Source organism: Euprymna scolopes, chromosome 2 (genome assembly GCF_053919585.1).
Source record: "Euprymna scolopes isolate OS-2025 chromosome 2, ASM5391958v1, whole genome shotgun sequence".
Taxonomy (NCBI): Eukaryota; Metazoa; Mollusca; class Cephalopoda; order Sepiida; family Sepiolidae; genus Euprymna; species Euprymna scolopes.
Window position 1 is genome coordinate 150,789,396 of NC_136483.1, and position 17,678 is coordinate 150,807,073.

At 34.4% G+C, this 17,678-nt stretch overlaps 1 protein-coding gene across 7 annotated transcripts in view; it reads right to left on the reverse strand.

The window, feature by feature from the left end:
• The window catches only part of LOC145297639 (UPF0764 protein C16orf89 homolog), a 135,334-nt gene that overhangs the window by 14,999 nt on the left and 102,657 nt on the right, over nucleotides 1–17,678 (reverse strand). For all 7 annotated transcript variants that reach the window (XM_080143787.1, XM_080143798.1, XM_080143747.1 and 4 more), the window contains 2 exons: nucleotides 16,624–16,735; nucleotides 1–39 (listed from right to left, as the gene is read on the reverse strand). The exon at nucleotides 1–39 is cut by the window's left edge and continues 121 nt beyond it. In XM_080143787.1, coding sequence (XP_079999913.1) covers nucleotides 1–39; nucleotides 16,624–16,735 — 151 coding nt within the window. The remainder of the gene's footprint in view (nucleotides 40–16,623; nucleotides 16,736–17,678) is intronic.

The window sequence follows — 17,678 nt, forward strand, 5'->3', positions numbered from 1 at the left end:
AGAGAATTGGCTCAGTAATCCAGTACCTTCACAACCAATCTGAAAACGAAATAATTATAATAATAGGGTTTTGTTAATTATGCAGGACAAATTAAGGCACGACAAATGTATGACAATGCACGACAACTGCTTTAGCTGACATTTAGATAGGTCATTCGAATAATCTGTGATTCTTATGTCAAGAACAATACGAGGCAGCCTATTTTAATCCAGACGGGCTGGCATGCTGTTTTTTTCCCCACTAAAACTCTTTGTAAAAAAAATAAAGAATTTTTATTTAGACTGACAGGCCAATATTTGGGGAAATTAAATAATTTATTGCTAAATTTACTTTTTATTGTTGTTTCCTTGGGTAAACATTTACTATCTAAAAACAAACAAACATTTACTATCTAAAAACAAACAAACATTTACTATCTAAAAACAAATAAACATTTACCATCTAAAAACAAAAAAACCTTTATTATAAAGAACAAAAAAAAAACAAACGTTTACGAGTTTAAAGAAGTGTAGAAATATTTTTTTCTTTTCACTTAATGGAACATTTGTTAAAAATATTTCGCGTAAATCTGAAAAAAAACTTGTTTATTTTTATAAATATTTTTACCGTAAAAAATATTACCGCTAAGACAGAAAAAAAAATTTACAAAGACTTTTAGCGAAAAAGAAAAAAATTCCCTCTTAGTCTGAAAAAAACTTATCAATTTTTACAAAGATTTTTAGCGAAAAAGAAAACTGACAAACAAAATAAAACCCAACAGGAACCATAAATTGTACCTTAATTTGTCGTGCATAAACAATAAAACCGATAATAAATACTCAAATTGTTGGTAAAATTGTTGGTATGACAGAAAAAAGAGCAATTTTAAAATAGATTAGCAGAAATTTATCAAGTTGGTTTTTATGTTTATTTTTTTAAGATATTACAATATAATTAATTTTTTCTTGAACATATGAAATAGGGTTCAATACATAAAAACCAGGTTAATAAAATTGTCCAATACAAATAGTAGCCCGATAAGGAGTAATAATGAGTCTTATTTCTTAGTTAGTTAGATATAAAAGTAACAACTAGCAGTGAATACGCGCACTTAGCCTGGCGATTTCCTGCAGGAATAAAACATGAATGCCTCCGTGTAACTTACTTGCGATGGATATATTTTCATACTACTGCTAAGCTCTACTCACTTACTGAGCACTGTTGAAATAAATACTGAAACTATATACGCAATATATTACATCACATTATAATATGATATTTGTATATACATGAAATAGTAGCGTATCTACTATATAATAAAGTAATCTCGATTTTTCCCTATACCCTCAGCCATAATAGGAAAATAACCTAAGACTTTCTATACAAATCTTTTCCACTCACCACCTACAGCACTTGATAAAGCGTATTTTCATTTTCTTACATTTTTGTACTTACAAAAACTATTACATTATTTCCGAGTTATTAGCTTCTCCGAAATACATCTTCCAAAAACAGAATAGCAATCATAATCCCTCTCTATAAATTTTCTTCTCCTACCTCACTCTTCCACGCCGTGTCCTTTGCTTATAGAAGTGACACTCTGTAACCGCTGATTTCCAGATTCAGAGGTTTGTATTCTGTAATTCCAGGTGCTTAAAAGTTAAGTTTTGGGTACCCGGTTTATGCTGAAGCAAGCCCATCGACGCCGATCATGTTTCCGATAATAGGCAAGTGCGTTCTTGACGTTGATTTTTTTCCACTTAGTTATTAATTACTTATTTTCGACGATATATTTTCTAATATATTTTTTTATAATAAGACGGACAGCTGAAACTTCAATGGTTTTTCAACCCTAACCCTAACCCTAACCCAAACATCTCAATACTCTTGTAACAAAACAAACTGCGGGATTTCTTCTTAGGTCGAATAAAAAAAATTTTTTTTCGAAAACATCCCAAATTGGATTCTAAAACCCAATAAAACAATATGTTAAAAATTATATGTAAAAGAATTATTATGACTAAACATAAATATTTTCTTGCATTAATTGTCTTCAAAATTAGTATACTATATTTTCGCATCATTCCAGTAATTATAGGAGCAACTGAACCCCTGATAAAAGAATTTCAAAGACTACCTGTTAAATATACTCTGTGAATCAAGTGCAAGAGAGATTCAGACAATTGCACTTAAAATGGCGATTAAAATATTTAAAAAGACCCCCAGCTTTAACAATCTGATAAGAAAATTAAAAAAAAAAAATTTGGAAAAACAAAAAAACAAAAATATTTTTCACCATTCAGCAAAAAACATCCAATGTGTGTGTGTGTGTGTGTGTGTGTGTGTGTGCATTTGAAGGTCGTTCCAATAGTAAGATCTCCTATTTTTAACTAAAAACCTAAAACGTCGAATAGCTACGAAGATGAGAGTGGTACCATTAAAACAGCTATGAACGATGCCCAGTCGTATAAGTCCGGAGCACGCTTTGTTACTCACATCCCTGTCGCTACTCTGAAATCGACAAAGCCATCTCCTAACTGTGCTGACATCAACTGCATCGGCTTTGTAAACGTTCAACAGGCAATTTCGTTATTGTTAGCTCCTTACATCAAGCAGCTTCACGCCTTGTCTGGAACGATTTCTATGAAAAACAATAATCTTCACTTATAATACTCACTGCAATTATGAGAGAACTAGCCTTATAAAAGTGGGCTGGTAAAATATAGGCTAAGACTGAAGTGCTATTCAGATATTTTTATACGAACTGGTTGAGGGATTACGGGAAGCAATGCATATAGTTTTAAATATTTATATTTAACCTGTTGTTTATCATGATTGCTCTGTACAGTCACTATTAGTATGGCGACTTCCTTCCCAATCGCAAGAAGATGTGACAATAGATCGGAACGTGCGTACGTTGGGGTGCAGATCGGTTGATTTTCCCCGGTATGGGCGCACCAGACAATAAATCAAGCCTTCCTCAAAAGCGATGGAATAATGCTTGGAAAAACTCACTGAGCCGACCATACTACACACCGACAGAAGAAGGCCTGGGGCCTTGATCTGTCGGATTGGGTATCAAGGCAAACCTCGGCTCATATGAAGCAATAAATGACGAAGAAATCAAAAACAGAAGAGACGTTGCGAGCCTGTCTTTGTTTTATCGTTACTTCCATGGCAGGTTCTCATCTGAACTCCAATCCCTGGTCCCTCCTCACCAATCTTTCACGAGAAACACCCGTCTAGCTGAAACCACTGTCAAAAAATTTCTCCACTCTTTATCTGTGCCAAAACCAAAACGTAGATTCCATGAACAAAGCTTCTTTCTTAGAAGTGCACACCAGTGGAACTCTCTTCCGTCTGTCTGTTTCCCACCTGACTACAACTTGGATGTCTTCAAGTCCGACATAAACAAATTCCTAATGAAACGCCCTCTTAAGTAAGACACTTTATCAAATCTGCAATACTAACGATTACTACGATACTATCCCATTGATTACTGTACACGCAATAACCCTTATCCCCGAGTAGCTTCCGGGACTTGATAAGTGGTGACTTTTTTCTTTTTTTTGAAAAAAAAAAAAAACGCATCAAAGTGATATTCTCTAAATGGCTATTTAAATAAAATTATAATTACACTCTCTTGTGATGCGAAAGAGTCAGAAAATCTATCTGATAATCTGCATACCTTGTCACATCCCTAAAGGTGATACAATCTTGATATTATTCGCCCGATATTTTTTTTATGTATTAGGACCCTACGCCTGTAGATAGAGATTAACTAGTATGAATTTCGAGAGTGTACATGTGAGGACGGCCTGGCGGCAGGCGGAAATAGACCCAGTGCACTTAGCGAGCGAAGTGATAGGGGACAAGGGTTAGCACGATAGACAAAGCATACTATAAGAAGGTGTCGAATTGTTAAATGGAAATCGCGTCACGTGTTCATAGTTTCGAGCAGTTCGTGGCGTGGAAGCGGTCAGACCACACCTGCCAAGAATATAGAAATCCAAGAAAAATTTCCCCGAAACCTGTCCATTTATCGACCATTTTTTAAAAGCCAAGTGAAAAAAAATTGAGTGAGAAGGAATGAATTTTAGTCTATATTTAGTGTATATTTTATTTAAGAAAGTTAAATAAAGTTAAGTAAGAAGGAATTAATTTTAGCACTTAAAAAGAGATGGAACTAATTTGGGTCTCTCTCTTTTCTGAACATGTCTTCTCGCCTCAATAAAACCTTTAAAACCACTTACGAGTCTTATTGTGTTTCCATGCAAGAGTTATCCGCCTGAGTTAAATAACCACTGGGCGATGCAACAATACAAATCAACGGCCACACACATGGAAAACGATAAGAAGAATGTAGACCAGACCGTATGCATAAAAACTTATTTAATAGAATTGTCTCGTGATCGCTCACCAACAATAACCCACAAGTGCAGAGCGAGTAAGCGTTTGTTGTAAAACGCACGTGCTTCCCTTGGTTTAACTTTTGTTTGTTTAACTTTTGTTGTTATGAAAATGTTAAAGAAAATGAACAAGGCGAAAAACGCTAAAATAACAAAACCTGCAAAGAGTGAAGTGTTGAAAATTATGTTTTAAACTGCCGAATACCGTTTCGTTCAAAAAAATAAATAAATAAATAAAAATAAAAAAATAAATTAATTTAAAAAAACGTCGTCTCCCCCCACTAAGATGTACAAGAATCACTCCGAGTGAGCAAAGCACTCTTCTTCTTCTTCTTCTTCTTCTTCTTCTTCTTCTTCTTCTTCTTCTTCACAAAATCACAGTTACGTTCTGTCCCTCTCGCAAAAAAAAACAAAAAACAAAAACAAAAAACAAAAAAAAAAAAAACAGTCCTTATATGCAGTCACTTTTAATGGCGACAGTACCGCAATTTGCATATCTCTCTTTTCTTTGTACTTTGTATTGTGCGGATCCCGGATTCGAATGAGAGCGGTTCTTTTGTGAATTCTATTTTCTCAACTCTGCAGAACCAACGGATTGTTCTTCAGTTCCGCTACACCTTAATAACTTTACAACAGTTTCAATACGACACATGTTCACATTACTGGTTCTTTATTGCCAGTAATTGACTAATATAGTTCACCTTTATATCTGTTGACATGATATTGACAGAAATACGATACCGGAGTGTTTCCGTGACAAAAATATGATGTGACTCTGGCTTGATGAACGTTGGAAAGATACCTAAATAAAGTGTAGAGAAGAAACACACACACATCACTGATAAATAATGGTATACGTATTAAATTATGATACAAGAAATGTCTTTACAAAACTAAGCGTGTTTGCGATTTAATTAAGACAGAATTATCGTGAAAATAGATCTCTGGAACAGCTGAACTTGACGGCTCCCTAGATACGTCCGATTTAAGTAAAGGCTAAGTAAAAAGGAGGAGTAGGTCCTTTAGGGTCTTGACTGGACAAAAAGCACAACAAGTGAAGAAAGAAAACCTTTTGACTTAATTTCGTAAAATGTAAGCATCTGGTGAAAGAGAATTGTTTTGCCCAATCATCCATCCACAGCCTTGGACCCCTGGGCAGGCATAGGTACTCCACAATTTTTGTAGATGCTTTCGTAGCGAAGAGTTCATTTCCGGGATGAGGGTGCTGGCCACACGCCCAACCTTTCCAGAAGGTACATACAGCGCCCAACCTTCCTAAATGGTTAGCCATCTGGCACTGGCCAGGCTCAACGTTACTTAACTTCGATGATCTGGCGAGAACCGATGTGTCAACGTGATTGTGCCATACTTTGCCCAATCAGCTAGGTCTATTTTAGAACACAAGGAAAGTAATTAATCGCGAAATACATTTTGTATTTTTCGCAAAAAAATATTTTCAATGTTTTCTGTGAAATAAAAATGATTTTGTTATAGCGCTCAAATTGCATCAATGTGTCAATCTTTGTATGCGTATGTGTGTGTGTGTGTGTATATGCTTGTGTGTGTGTTCGAAATGAACGTTCCAAAGTATGCACTTATGGCAGTGGCTTCGGTATAAATTTCATTATCTTTTATTTAATTCATCGCACAATTGATAAAATGCGTATTTGAAAACCATAAATCTCAAGCGAAATGTAATTTATTCAGAAGCCTCGAAAAATTTACATTTTTTTTTTATTATATTTAAATCTGAACATCTAATGCATATTTCGAATTCATTGTTCCTGTCAATTTTTGTTTTATATGGTGTAATTTGGTATGAAATGGCTACCTACTGCATAAAGTTGGCAAAATGTCGAGAAACAGCTTGTCCCATAATTTTGAAATACAGCATTACTATTCTGCTTTTCAAAAGCCTTGATATGACATTTATTCTTTTCATAATTATTATCTGCAACATGCTATAATGCTATTAAAGCTAATTGTTACATTGGATTAACGACCACTACCGTATCCTGCCGCCCTACCATGCATATTGTAAACTCTAGCTCAAGTTAGCAACATCAATAAATATAATCGGATATAATCTTTTAATATGTTTGACGTAATATAATTTTACTCTGGGCACGTATTGCTTTATTGTAATTACAAAAATCCTTAATATAGGATAATTTGTGCCCACTCGGTGGAGTTAATTTCTCCCTTCTTTAAAATGTCTGACAATTTTTCATATATAATGTAATTAACTGTTGTGGTCTTAAGAGACCGAAACGAAATAAGACAGCAAGGAGGTACAGTTAACAAGAATATGTATTTACAGACAGGGCCGAAGTAATAGGTTGACAGAAACTTCTTCTGGATTCGACATAGCGACTTTCTATTACCAATTATTAGTAGTTGATTTACGTATATAAGAGACTAGCGGGGGGACCCGACGTTGTCCAGAATTGAATGGATATCAACAAATGTTCCACCCTCCCATACTTTTATTGTCATCGAAATCGGTGAAATGGACCATTTTTTAATCAAATCTATTGATTGCCTTCCCTAGTAAGAGCCCCCCCCCACGCAATGTACCGTGAGGAAGCTTCATATGCCTTCCCGCATTGTAGTCTACATTGCACTGTAGATAATCTACTGTTGATTTTATAAGATCATCTGTAAATGATGGCTTCACTTAAAGTTTAAAATGCAAGTCAATTATCATGGCTCAATTGTGCTCTAAACAGAAACATTCATTTGAAACGCGCGCCTGTCTTATCAAAGAACCAACTGTTGATTTTATGAAATTATTTTTACATGATCACTTTAATTAAAGTTAAGTGAACAAAAGTCAAGTATCATGGTTTAATTGTGCTCTAAAACGAAACATTTATTTCAAACGTGCCCATGCATAATAAACGAATCTACTGCTGAGTTTTTAAACCGGGTCTTTCTGCTTGTGCGGTTATAAAACTTATTAAATGCATTTGTGATGTTAGGTTGTATAAATCGGTCAAAATCGGGCTTGCTTCTTTAATCGGATTTTTTTCGATTATCGATTTTCGATACTTATCAAGAAAAAAAATACTGATGATGAAGTGTATCTTCGAAATATATTTATAAATTTCAATATAAATTTCAAACAAAATAAATATCTGTTTATTTTGTAATACGCAATGCGTTGTTTTGGCTTCGAACGTATCTAATACGTATTTATTTTATTCATGCTTTAAGGTTAGTTATTTCTCACAATTTTATTCAAATTCATGCAATATTCATGAAGTTATGACAGTTTATTATTTATCAAGGAATTTCCACATTCCATCGCTATATTGCAGGTCTCTTAAAATATACAAAATATAGGTGCTAAGTCTCAAATAAATGAATAATTTTAAACAACTTTTTGTTCACCGAGAAAGTCGATTGTTTGTTCTGAAAAGGAGTTATGGCTCTGGCGACATAAACTATTTTCCTCCACATGGCATCCTTTGAAGTAAATTGCTCTCCTTCATAAGCCCCTCTTTTCAATATTGACCAGAGAAATATTCAAAGGGGTTAAGGTCTAGAGAACACGGTGGTCAGGTTATGAGGGTTTCTCCAACGAAGCCCATAGATTCAAGGAAGACTGCAGTCGCCCTAGCAGAATGGGATCGTGCATTTTCATACATAAAATTCATCTGAAAACGATGCGATAATGGTAGGTCATCTAAGCCATGGTGACAAATGATTATCCAAAGAGGCTGTGTACGCATTGCTGGTAAGCTTCACACAAGGAATGGTCCAACCAACTTATCCCCGATTATTTCCGCCCAAAACACGATGCCTCCATTTCCTTGTTTGCGATGAACTCTTTAAGGAGTCGGAGGTTCGTTCGCGTTCCAAACTTTGGCCGATCAATCCAGACCGTCAAGAGTAGCGAGGGCCTCATCCGTAAATAGGACACGTTAGAAATCCATGTTCACGTAATTCTGTGCCCAAGTCATTCGTTTTTCTTTATATTGTTTGCTCAATGGAAGCATTGGAAGTGGTTTGATGTTCTTTGTCACCTCATTCAACACATTGCATAGGGTCTGTCTGAATCTTGGAGAGATTCCAGCTCTCGCAAAAATGGAAGCACTGGTGTTGTTTGGGTTTAGGTTGAATTCCCAACGAATTTCCTAATATCACGATCTGAAACGTTTCTCCTGGTGCCCTTATCCTTTTTGAATCTGTTAGGGTTGTTTACGTATAAAGCCAAGGTTCTTGGACCCTTTTCCAGCTCCGTGGCTAAGTCTTTGATGGATAATCCTTCTGCTAGTCCAGCAACAATAATAATATTATTATCGATAATCTTCAATCGCCCGTTTTATTTATTTATTTATTTTTGTCATTTTAAAAGATCTGCAATAAAGCGATGGACAGTATAAATTCCTTGATAATAAAATGTCATAACTTAGTGAATATCGCGTGAATTTGAATAAAAGTTTGGGAAATAACTAATCAAAGCAGTCCTTTGATGATACAATTTTTTTTTTTTTGTGACGTCTATTTAGTGGCATATTGATATTTTGCTATTCGGTTATGGCTGACGGAACGAGAGCAAGTTATCATCGTGGATTAAATAAAGGATTCCGTGAGAAATTCCATACAAATTCTAGAATTCTACAAGATAAACGTGAAGTAAGTCGGAAGTTACATCGGCCGAAACGTTGTCAAATAATATCCAAGATGAAAAGTATAATCCAAATAATCTCTTCTATTATATAAAAGGAATTGTGTGCGAGTTTGTTCCATATGAACTCGAAAACATTGGCACCGATTTTTATGAAATTTTACACGAAGATATTTTATGCGTCTGGCAGTGTTTTTAGATAGGTTTTGTATCGGATTGTCTTCGATAAGCATCGAAAATTAATAATCGAAATAATCCAATGAAAGAAAAAATATGTGATTTTGACCAAAGTTAACACCTTACACAACCTTAACACCTTGCACAAGTGCATTTGAAAAGTTTTATTACCGCACAAGGCGAAAGGCCTGACATATGAAATCAACTAGTTTTTTTTAATATGACAGGAGCGCGTTAGAAATGAATGTTTCTGCTTAGATCACAATCGAACCAAGATATTTGACTTTTGCATTTTAAACTTAAATTCAAACCATTAAATATGAAAAAAGATAATTTTATAAAATCAAGAGTTGCTTCTCTACAGTGCAATGTTAATTACAATGTATTGTGGATTAAGTCACTGCGGGTAGGCATTGGTTGAGCATCATTCAATCTCGAGTAAATTGTATTTACTTTATTATCATGTCACTATAATGAACAAATCAAAAAATTACGAAAAACGATAATGGAGAAAATGAAGTATTAATTAAAATAGTTTCGAAGAAAATAAGCGAAATTGAAAGTTTGAAGAAACAAAATTAAACAGGGGAGATAATTATTTTCTGAAAATTTTAAAATCTTAGGCTAATTCCGGAGAAGTTTTCGAAATATTCCAAACTTTGAGTTACTTCCCCTGTTTTTATATCACGTGTCCCAAACAAATACGGCGAAGCATTTTTCGATAAAGCTTGAAAATTCCTGTTTTATTTAATAATGTAGTAATACTTAGCTAATTGAGATACACTAATTAAGCAGATTACATTTCTTTTAGTTGAGATTTGCATAAAAAATTAAGATAATATTTGAAAAAAATGAAAATTGATTTTTTTTTCGACTTCCACTTTAACAACGAAAAAGCACCAAATGTTCGTTTATTTTTCTATGAATGAAAAGGCACTTTATTTTAGTGAAAAATAGTTGGAAGAGAAAAATAATGCCGGTAAAATGCATCGCCGTTTCATAATACTGGTTGGAGAAAATAATGAAACGAACTCTAATATAAGAATGCCGTATAGGTAAATATATGCTAAATGGCACGACCGACGTCCGTTGGTGATCTCCGATCTACTTCTATTATTCTATTTTATTCTTACTCTCCCTCTATCTAAATTGTAGGAAACAGATTTGTGAAATTCTGGTATCCGCAACAAGCTCGCACACATAGAAAGCCCGGTAATAATTTCCAGTTAATAATAACCATATTGTCGCCCTTATTTGCATAGTTCTTATAACTGCTGCTAACAGACTTCTATGCGACACATTCAGGGAGCGAGGCAGTAGGCACCGAACTCAATCTATTTGCCAACAAAATACGGTATATATATATATATATATATATATATATATATATATATATATATATATATATATATATATATTAGCGGGGGGGGCGGATTTGCCCGGTCGTAAAATACGCTTAAATATGCTATTTTAATTTGTCCAGATTTCGTATATATTATTATAGTGTCGTGATTTCAAAAGTAAAAAAGTAAATAAATAAATAGTATTTGGGTACCATCAGCTAGAATCGAAACCGAATGCAAAACTGTAGCATTCAAAGCCAGTGACGTTACCACTGTACCAACGTGACACGCATATGAACTGATTAAAAATTAAAAAAAACTAAGATGAACGTACAAACTGTTAACGATTTTTTTCAATTTTGAACCATTTTTGACACCTTAAAAACTATTTTAATCGGCTAAAGACCAATAAAAGAACGGTCCGTAAAATCTGATCAATTGAGACCCTTAGCGCCGCTCTGCGACTTTTAGTTCCGGAGAAGATAGGTTGGTTGGTTGGTTGGTTGTTTTTGTTTTACGGTATATCAACCCTTTTCGGATTATTTAATGCCGAATCCAAAGATTTTTGAGAAAATTTTTTTTAATAGAATATATTTGTTGTTTTCAAGTCGGTTTCTATTTAACCCATAGTTGGAACCCTAACAGGTACTACCACTCTGGGTCAGAGTGGACCCGGGAGCAATGGTAATTAAAGGCTGGCTCCACACTCCCCAAAGCCCACAAGCTGGGGCCTCACCACTGGATATAGTTTAAGGTCATATCCAGGACCCCCATTGAGAGACTTTTACCCTCTGCAGGGGGGGGGGACAGTCGGTGTATTCTAATGCCCTACCGACAGGGCAAGGAGAAGATAGAGTTTGAAAATATGGAGACAGGCAGACATATAGCCTTTTATATGTATTAGATTTGTTTTAGCAAAAGTTAAAAACGTTCATACACATTCACAAAAACGAACAAACAAATATATTTCACCGACGGAATTACCACACACGAGCGACGCTACTTGTTTGGTTTTTAACAGTTTTCTTTGGTGCAATCGCATATTTATCGACACTAGCAACTTCCTCATCTACTGGATCAGTGTTTATTATCTATTTTAAATATTTATAAATAAATGCACATTTTCTTCACCACTGCGTTCATTTAATTGAATTTATTATATGCATTAAAAAATAGTCTAGTTTGGACGACCGTCAAAACAGGAAGTCGCTTATCTTGGTAAATATGCGATTGCACCGCGTCCTTTTCTCCTTAGATAACACTGGCGTTTCCTTTTATCGCATATTCTCTATTGCCGCTAACTAGTTTGTATAATCATACGTATTCGACCATGTTTTTTTTTTTGTTGTTTTTTTTTTTTGAAATTTGAGAGTTCAAGATTCGCATTACGTACAGTAAGACAATTTTCAAACAAAAGGTAATTTATTCATCAATCCCGAATATTTTCCATTTTTATGCTTAAAGCTGGAAGATCTAAATACATATTTTAAATCTATTACTACTTGCTTTATGTGAAGAAAATGTAGCGTAATTTGATATGAAGCATGCATAAACTTTGCAAAATGTCTCAAAACAGCTTGTAGCGGAAATTTAGAAGTTAGTATTAACGCTCTTTTTTATATGTGTAACGGGCACATGCTAGTCGTGGCCTTTACTCCGCGCCTTTCTGCATCGCTAGCACAATGTCCAAAGTTGTTCAGTAAAACTTTTATAATCAACTAGCTGACCTGAAAACAGTTTTACAATTGTTATTAAAATTCAAAATGTACTGTCATATGTGTGAAATAGTATAGGTTATAAAATGAACAGTGCCTGATGAAAATTATATATGCGAAGGAATTCACCCGGTGATCGTGAGTTTCGCGAGAAAACTTAATTGGAGGAGACTGAAATTCTTTGCTTCCTTCTTTGTGAGAGTATGTATTTGGGAGAAACTGTTTGGTCGGATTAAATGTAATGATTTGTGAACGGGGGAGAAGTGTAAGCAACTTTTGCCAAATACGCTTCAGGAATGGCTGTAAGTTGTGAATGTTAAAGATTTGCGTAGGAAGTGTTCGGTTAATTTTCTATAATGGCTGAAGTTTCATGGGAAAAGCGGCATTATTTTATTACTAATAGGACCCGTTAACCGGCGTTGCCCGGTGGAAGCCTGCCTCCACGTCGCAAAAAAGTAAACTACGGTTGTCGTTGGTGACCACTGCCATGCCTGAACAATAGCGATTAGTGATGGTTTGGGGCGATCACATGCATTGAATTGAAAAAAAAAAAAAAAGGAATTAAGAGAATGCGTAAATCAGTATGAATTAATAAAATTACGAAAAAAAAAAATGACCCATTAGAATAATAAAAAGTAAAAGCAAAATTTTTTAGAAGTTAGTGATTTTCACTGTATATGAACTGTTTAGAGTGATCGAAATCTGTTGTAACAGTCCTAGCTGTTTCCGTTTATTCTTCAAGTCTTCCTCTTCTTTTTAACTCTTCCACGAATGGTATTAAAGTAAACTCCAGTTTTTTGTCGTCTTTTCTAATATGTAAAACAAAACAATTACGACATTTTCACCTCACTTCTTTGAGTATTGTCATGTTAAGAACGTCGTTTGGAATAAACATCCTCTCTATGCTTCGAACGGCTTTCGGAATAGTACCACCAACCTCCCCATCTTAAGAACAGCGTTCGAAATAGACACCCTCAACACCCCATGTAAAAATGGCTTTCGGAGTAGACACGCCTCTTTTTTGAGGGATGGGGTGATGGAAAGATAATCCTCCAATATTTAACCGTAATAATCGTTGTCAGCAAATGCAAAAAAAAAACCCCTTCAAAAACTGTGGGATGGCGGTGTTGGTAGGAGAGAAGTAGATTTGGTTATCGCGCATGCATACAAACCTGGCAGCCAATGAATAACAGTGCACAATACAGGTCTTCATATCTTCATATGTACTTGTCTCCGCAAAATTAGAATGAGATTTTCTTAATCAGCATAGTCGAAAACCTTTAAAAGTAGTAATTCTAAAATAACTTGTGGAGGTGGACCTGATGTATAAATTTACCCCCCCCCCAAAAAAAAAAACGTGTGCGCAATTTCGAGAATCAAGCCGGAAAATAAATTTAAATAAAATACTCCACCGAATTCAATTCCCTGTGTAATGAAATTTATGTTAAAACTGTAGCGTTGATAATCGGTGTAAAATGTCGGTAATTGTGCCTAACATCAGGTTCTAAGTTTCAAACACGCGCGCAGGACTGTCAAGTTAAGTATGGAAGCAAAAAATGTAAAATACCTAAAACGCTTGGCAAATTATATCAGATATTAACTTAAGTAAACATAGTTATCTGAAAAGATATGCGATAAAAAAATCAATTGCTAAAAAAGGTTACGTATTTTTATATAGTTTTTATGATAAGGGTGGTGAAAAAAATAAACATAAAATATAGTAAAGTATAAAAATGGTTTAACAGTTTTAAAATGGGAAGAATATATACAACGAGATACAAAGCGAGCCAGCCAGCCAGCGAGCCAGCCAGCGAGCCAGCCAGCCAGCGAGCCAGGGCAAGAGAGAGAGAGAGAGAGAGAGAGAGAGAAAGAGAGAGAGAGAGAGAGAGAGAAAATAAACTAAAACTAGGAAAAGAGAGAAATGAAATAAGTGTTTGTTGTTTTGTAATCGAAGCGCGTGCGAGGGAGGGAGGGAGAGAGAGAGAGAGAGAGAGAGAGAGAGAGAGAGAGAGTTGGGAAGAATATATAAAGTGAGAGAATCCAAGAGACCATAAAGCACATTTAAATGAATTACTAAAAAAAAACAAAAAAAAAAACGTAACTGTTTGAAAAAAAAATTATGAATATGACTGAAACAAATGTACAAAGTGTACATAAGCGTTCGTTTAGCATGTTAATACCGTTAATCCGGAATATAAGAATGGCTAGAGCTCATCCAATCAGAATGAGTGAAATTAGTCTAGGAGACTTTATTATTTTTGTAACTGAAACGGGAAAGATTATGTTATGTCTATGAGTTTATGATCCAGTTACGATGGGGGGGAAACCCCATATCTGTCCAAAGTGCAGAATACCTCCCGATGATGGCTGAGAGCGGTAAGAGATCTTGTTCTTTAGAGAGAAAAATAGGAACTACTTCCTCTAAAGATGGTTGCGATTGTGATGATGTTGCTCCTAGGATGAAATGTAAGATTTTAATATAACGACTACATTTGTCTAAAATGGCGTTCTAAAGTTGCATAAGATAGTGGCTAGACATAATAAATGTGTATGTAGTATATATTGTTGCAAACCTACGGTACTTTGGTCCAAAGGGGAATTTCTGCAGAAATTTTCTGAGAATATTATATAGGAGATATAGAAGAAGATGAAGAAGAGCTCCTGCTGATTATAAATTTATAGACAAGCACCGACTACTGTTAATAAAAGTTAGACATAAGAAAACACTGGACTAATTCCGTCAACACACCTGTTCTCGTTAGATCACCAAAGTTAAGCAATGCTGAACCTGGTCAATACTAGAAGGGTGACCAATTCCAGGCGCTGTATAGAATAGGGACGTCGACACCTCTCCGCAAGAGTTGCAAAAACCTAACGTCGTCATCTCCCCTAACGGGGATATACATGCGAATGGGGACCGCTTGTAGATTTTATACTCCCATGGAACTTTTTCCTTTGGAGCTAGCCGGTTAAACCCGTATAGGGTTAGAACCGTTCCATTCCATTCCTTGTTTTGGTCAGCGTAACTCTGTTTTTGTTTTATATTTAGTAACAATTAATTTGGTATGATGCATTACAATTATCGTTTGCCCGATACTGACTGTCATTAATATAAGTGGGAATTCTTACATTTTGATATCCGTGTACGATTTAAATAATTAACATGGGACAAACTTTCAAACAAATAGTCATGAGCGTCGTCCGAAGAAATGTCCCAACTCATTACGTAACATAGTACGAACGGCTATATACAAATACCGTCACATATATATATATATATATATATATATATATATATATATATATATATATATATATATATATATATATAAATTATAACACGGAAATTACATAATTGTCGATGCAATAATTTATTTCAACCTTATGGTATTTTCAAGCATCTAAATCAGACAATTACATTTTTGATACTGAAAAAGAAAAGAATCAAAAATGTAATTGTCTGATTTAGATGCTTGAAAATACCATAAGGTTAAAATAAATTATTGCATCGACAATTATGTAATTTCCGTGTTATAATTTTTATCTTATTGCTCTGTTTACCACATTGAGCTCTCATACCCGGATTTCCTCTGGATTTATTCCATTATAACACTATATATATATATATATATATATATATATATATATATATATATATATATATATATATATATATATTGGAATATCGGAATCAGAAAAAAAAAATACTAAACTTTTTTTGTGTATCAGAAACGGTATGGGAATCGGAAAATATTGTGTCTATTTTCCGATGTCAAAAACGATTCCTTTGTTTTTTGACTGATGTTGTTTAAAACAAAATCTGCTGGTAGTAAATGATAAATATTTATTGAATTAAAACTACCAGTAAAACTAAAATCTAAAGTGGGTTTTAATGCTTAAAGGAATGTCTGCATATTTAATTAGTGTTTTACGGTAACGTGCGACATGATAACTGCTCTATAGTAAAATATTTAGAGATTTAAAAAACATAGGCGTTGGAATCGGAGTACATATTGGAATCGTCTCATCACTAATATATATATATATATATATATATATATATATATATATATATATATATATATATATATTCTTAGATATGCCCTGTCATCTGAAATGAATTCCGAAAGAAATACGCCACTCTACCAAAAAAAAAAAAAATAAAGAAAAAAAAAGTTCAACGATGGGTGTTTTTTTCTTTAGGTAATCAGAAATGATCATAATTTCTATGATTTTATGTGAATATTTTACTGATATATCTAGATAAATAGCAAGTGTTAATACCGGAGAAACATAACGTTTTCCGCCACATGAAAGGTATACATTAGTAAATTTTAATATTCTGGTCTGCTCAGCACCATCTTACCTTTTGGATGAAAATAAAGTAGAGTAACTGGTGGGTGAGATAGTAGCCGGAAGTCAATGGTGCCATCATGTACGTCAGGCAATCCTTTGTCACCGTACACTTGGGTAAAGTCCTGTGTTATTTAGAAAAACGAAAAACAAAACAAAAAAAAAAGAGGCAGTAAATAAATAAGTAAAAAAATTACTGTTCGTTGTTATATAGTCGTTCGAGGCATGTATTATCTACTACACATCTCTTTTTAGCCGCCTTACCGATTCAAATGTATACACGAGGCGCTGTTTTAATGGCAGATTTATTTGCTACAAGACAGAGTGACAAATACGGACCACAAAAATCATATATATATATATATATATATATATATATATATATATATATATATATATATATATACTAGCATGGGCGCCCGGCGTTGCCCGGGTGTTTGTATGTGTATGTTGAACAAAAAAAAAAGTGGTAGTAGGAAGGCAGGCTCGAACCCGTACCGCAAAGGAGGAAAAGAACGGGGTAAAACCTAACGTTTCTGCTGTTACGACCACCGCCAAACCGGAAGCGACATTTTTTAAAAGTAAGGCTAAACAATCTAAAGGAGAGGATAACTTTAAAAAATATCGGCGAAAAAAGTGCCCCCCTCCCTGTAGAAAAGTGCCTAGTTGAAGGGGAAGATATTAATGTTTTTAGCCAATTTTTCGATATTTGTCGTATGAAAGGTCGAACTTTAAAACGATACTGATCTTGGTAAAATCCGTCGCCTCTATTGAAAGTTTAAGGCAGACATACATACATACATACATACATACATACATACATACATACATACATACATACATACATTTATATATTGGTAACTAAAAATTTTCGACCTAACCTGATGAAAAAGCTTGCCCTATCACTGAATACCCTTTATGTAAAATTTCAAATATTTAGACCAGAAATTGTCTGAGTAATTTGGAAGAGACCGCACATGTCAATTTTTTAAAACTTTGACCCCTATTATGACCTCTTACAATTTATTGTTTTGGGCTCAAATCAAGTTATTAAGTTAGATCCATGTC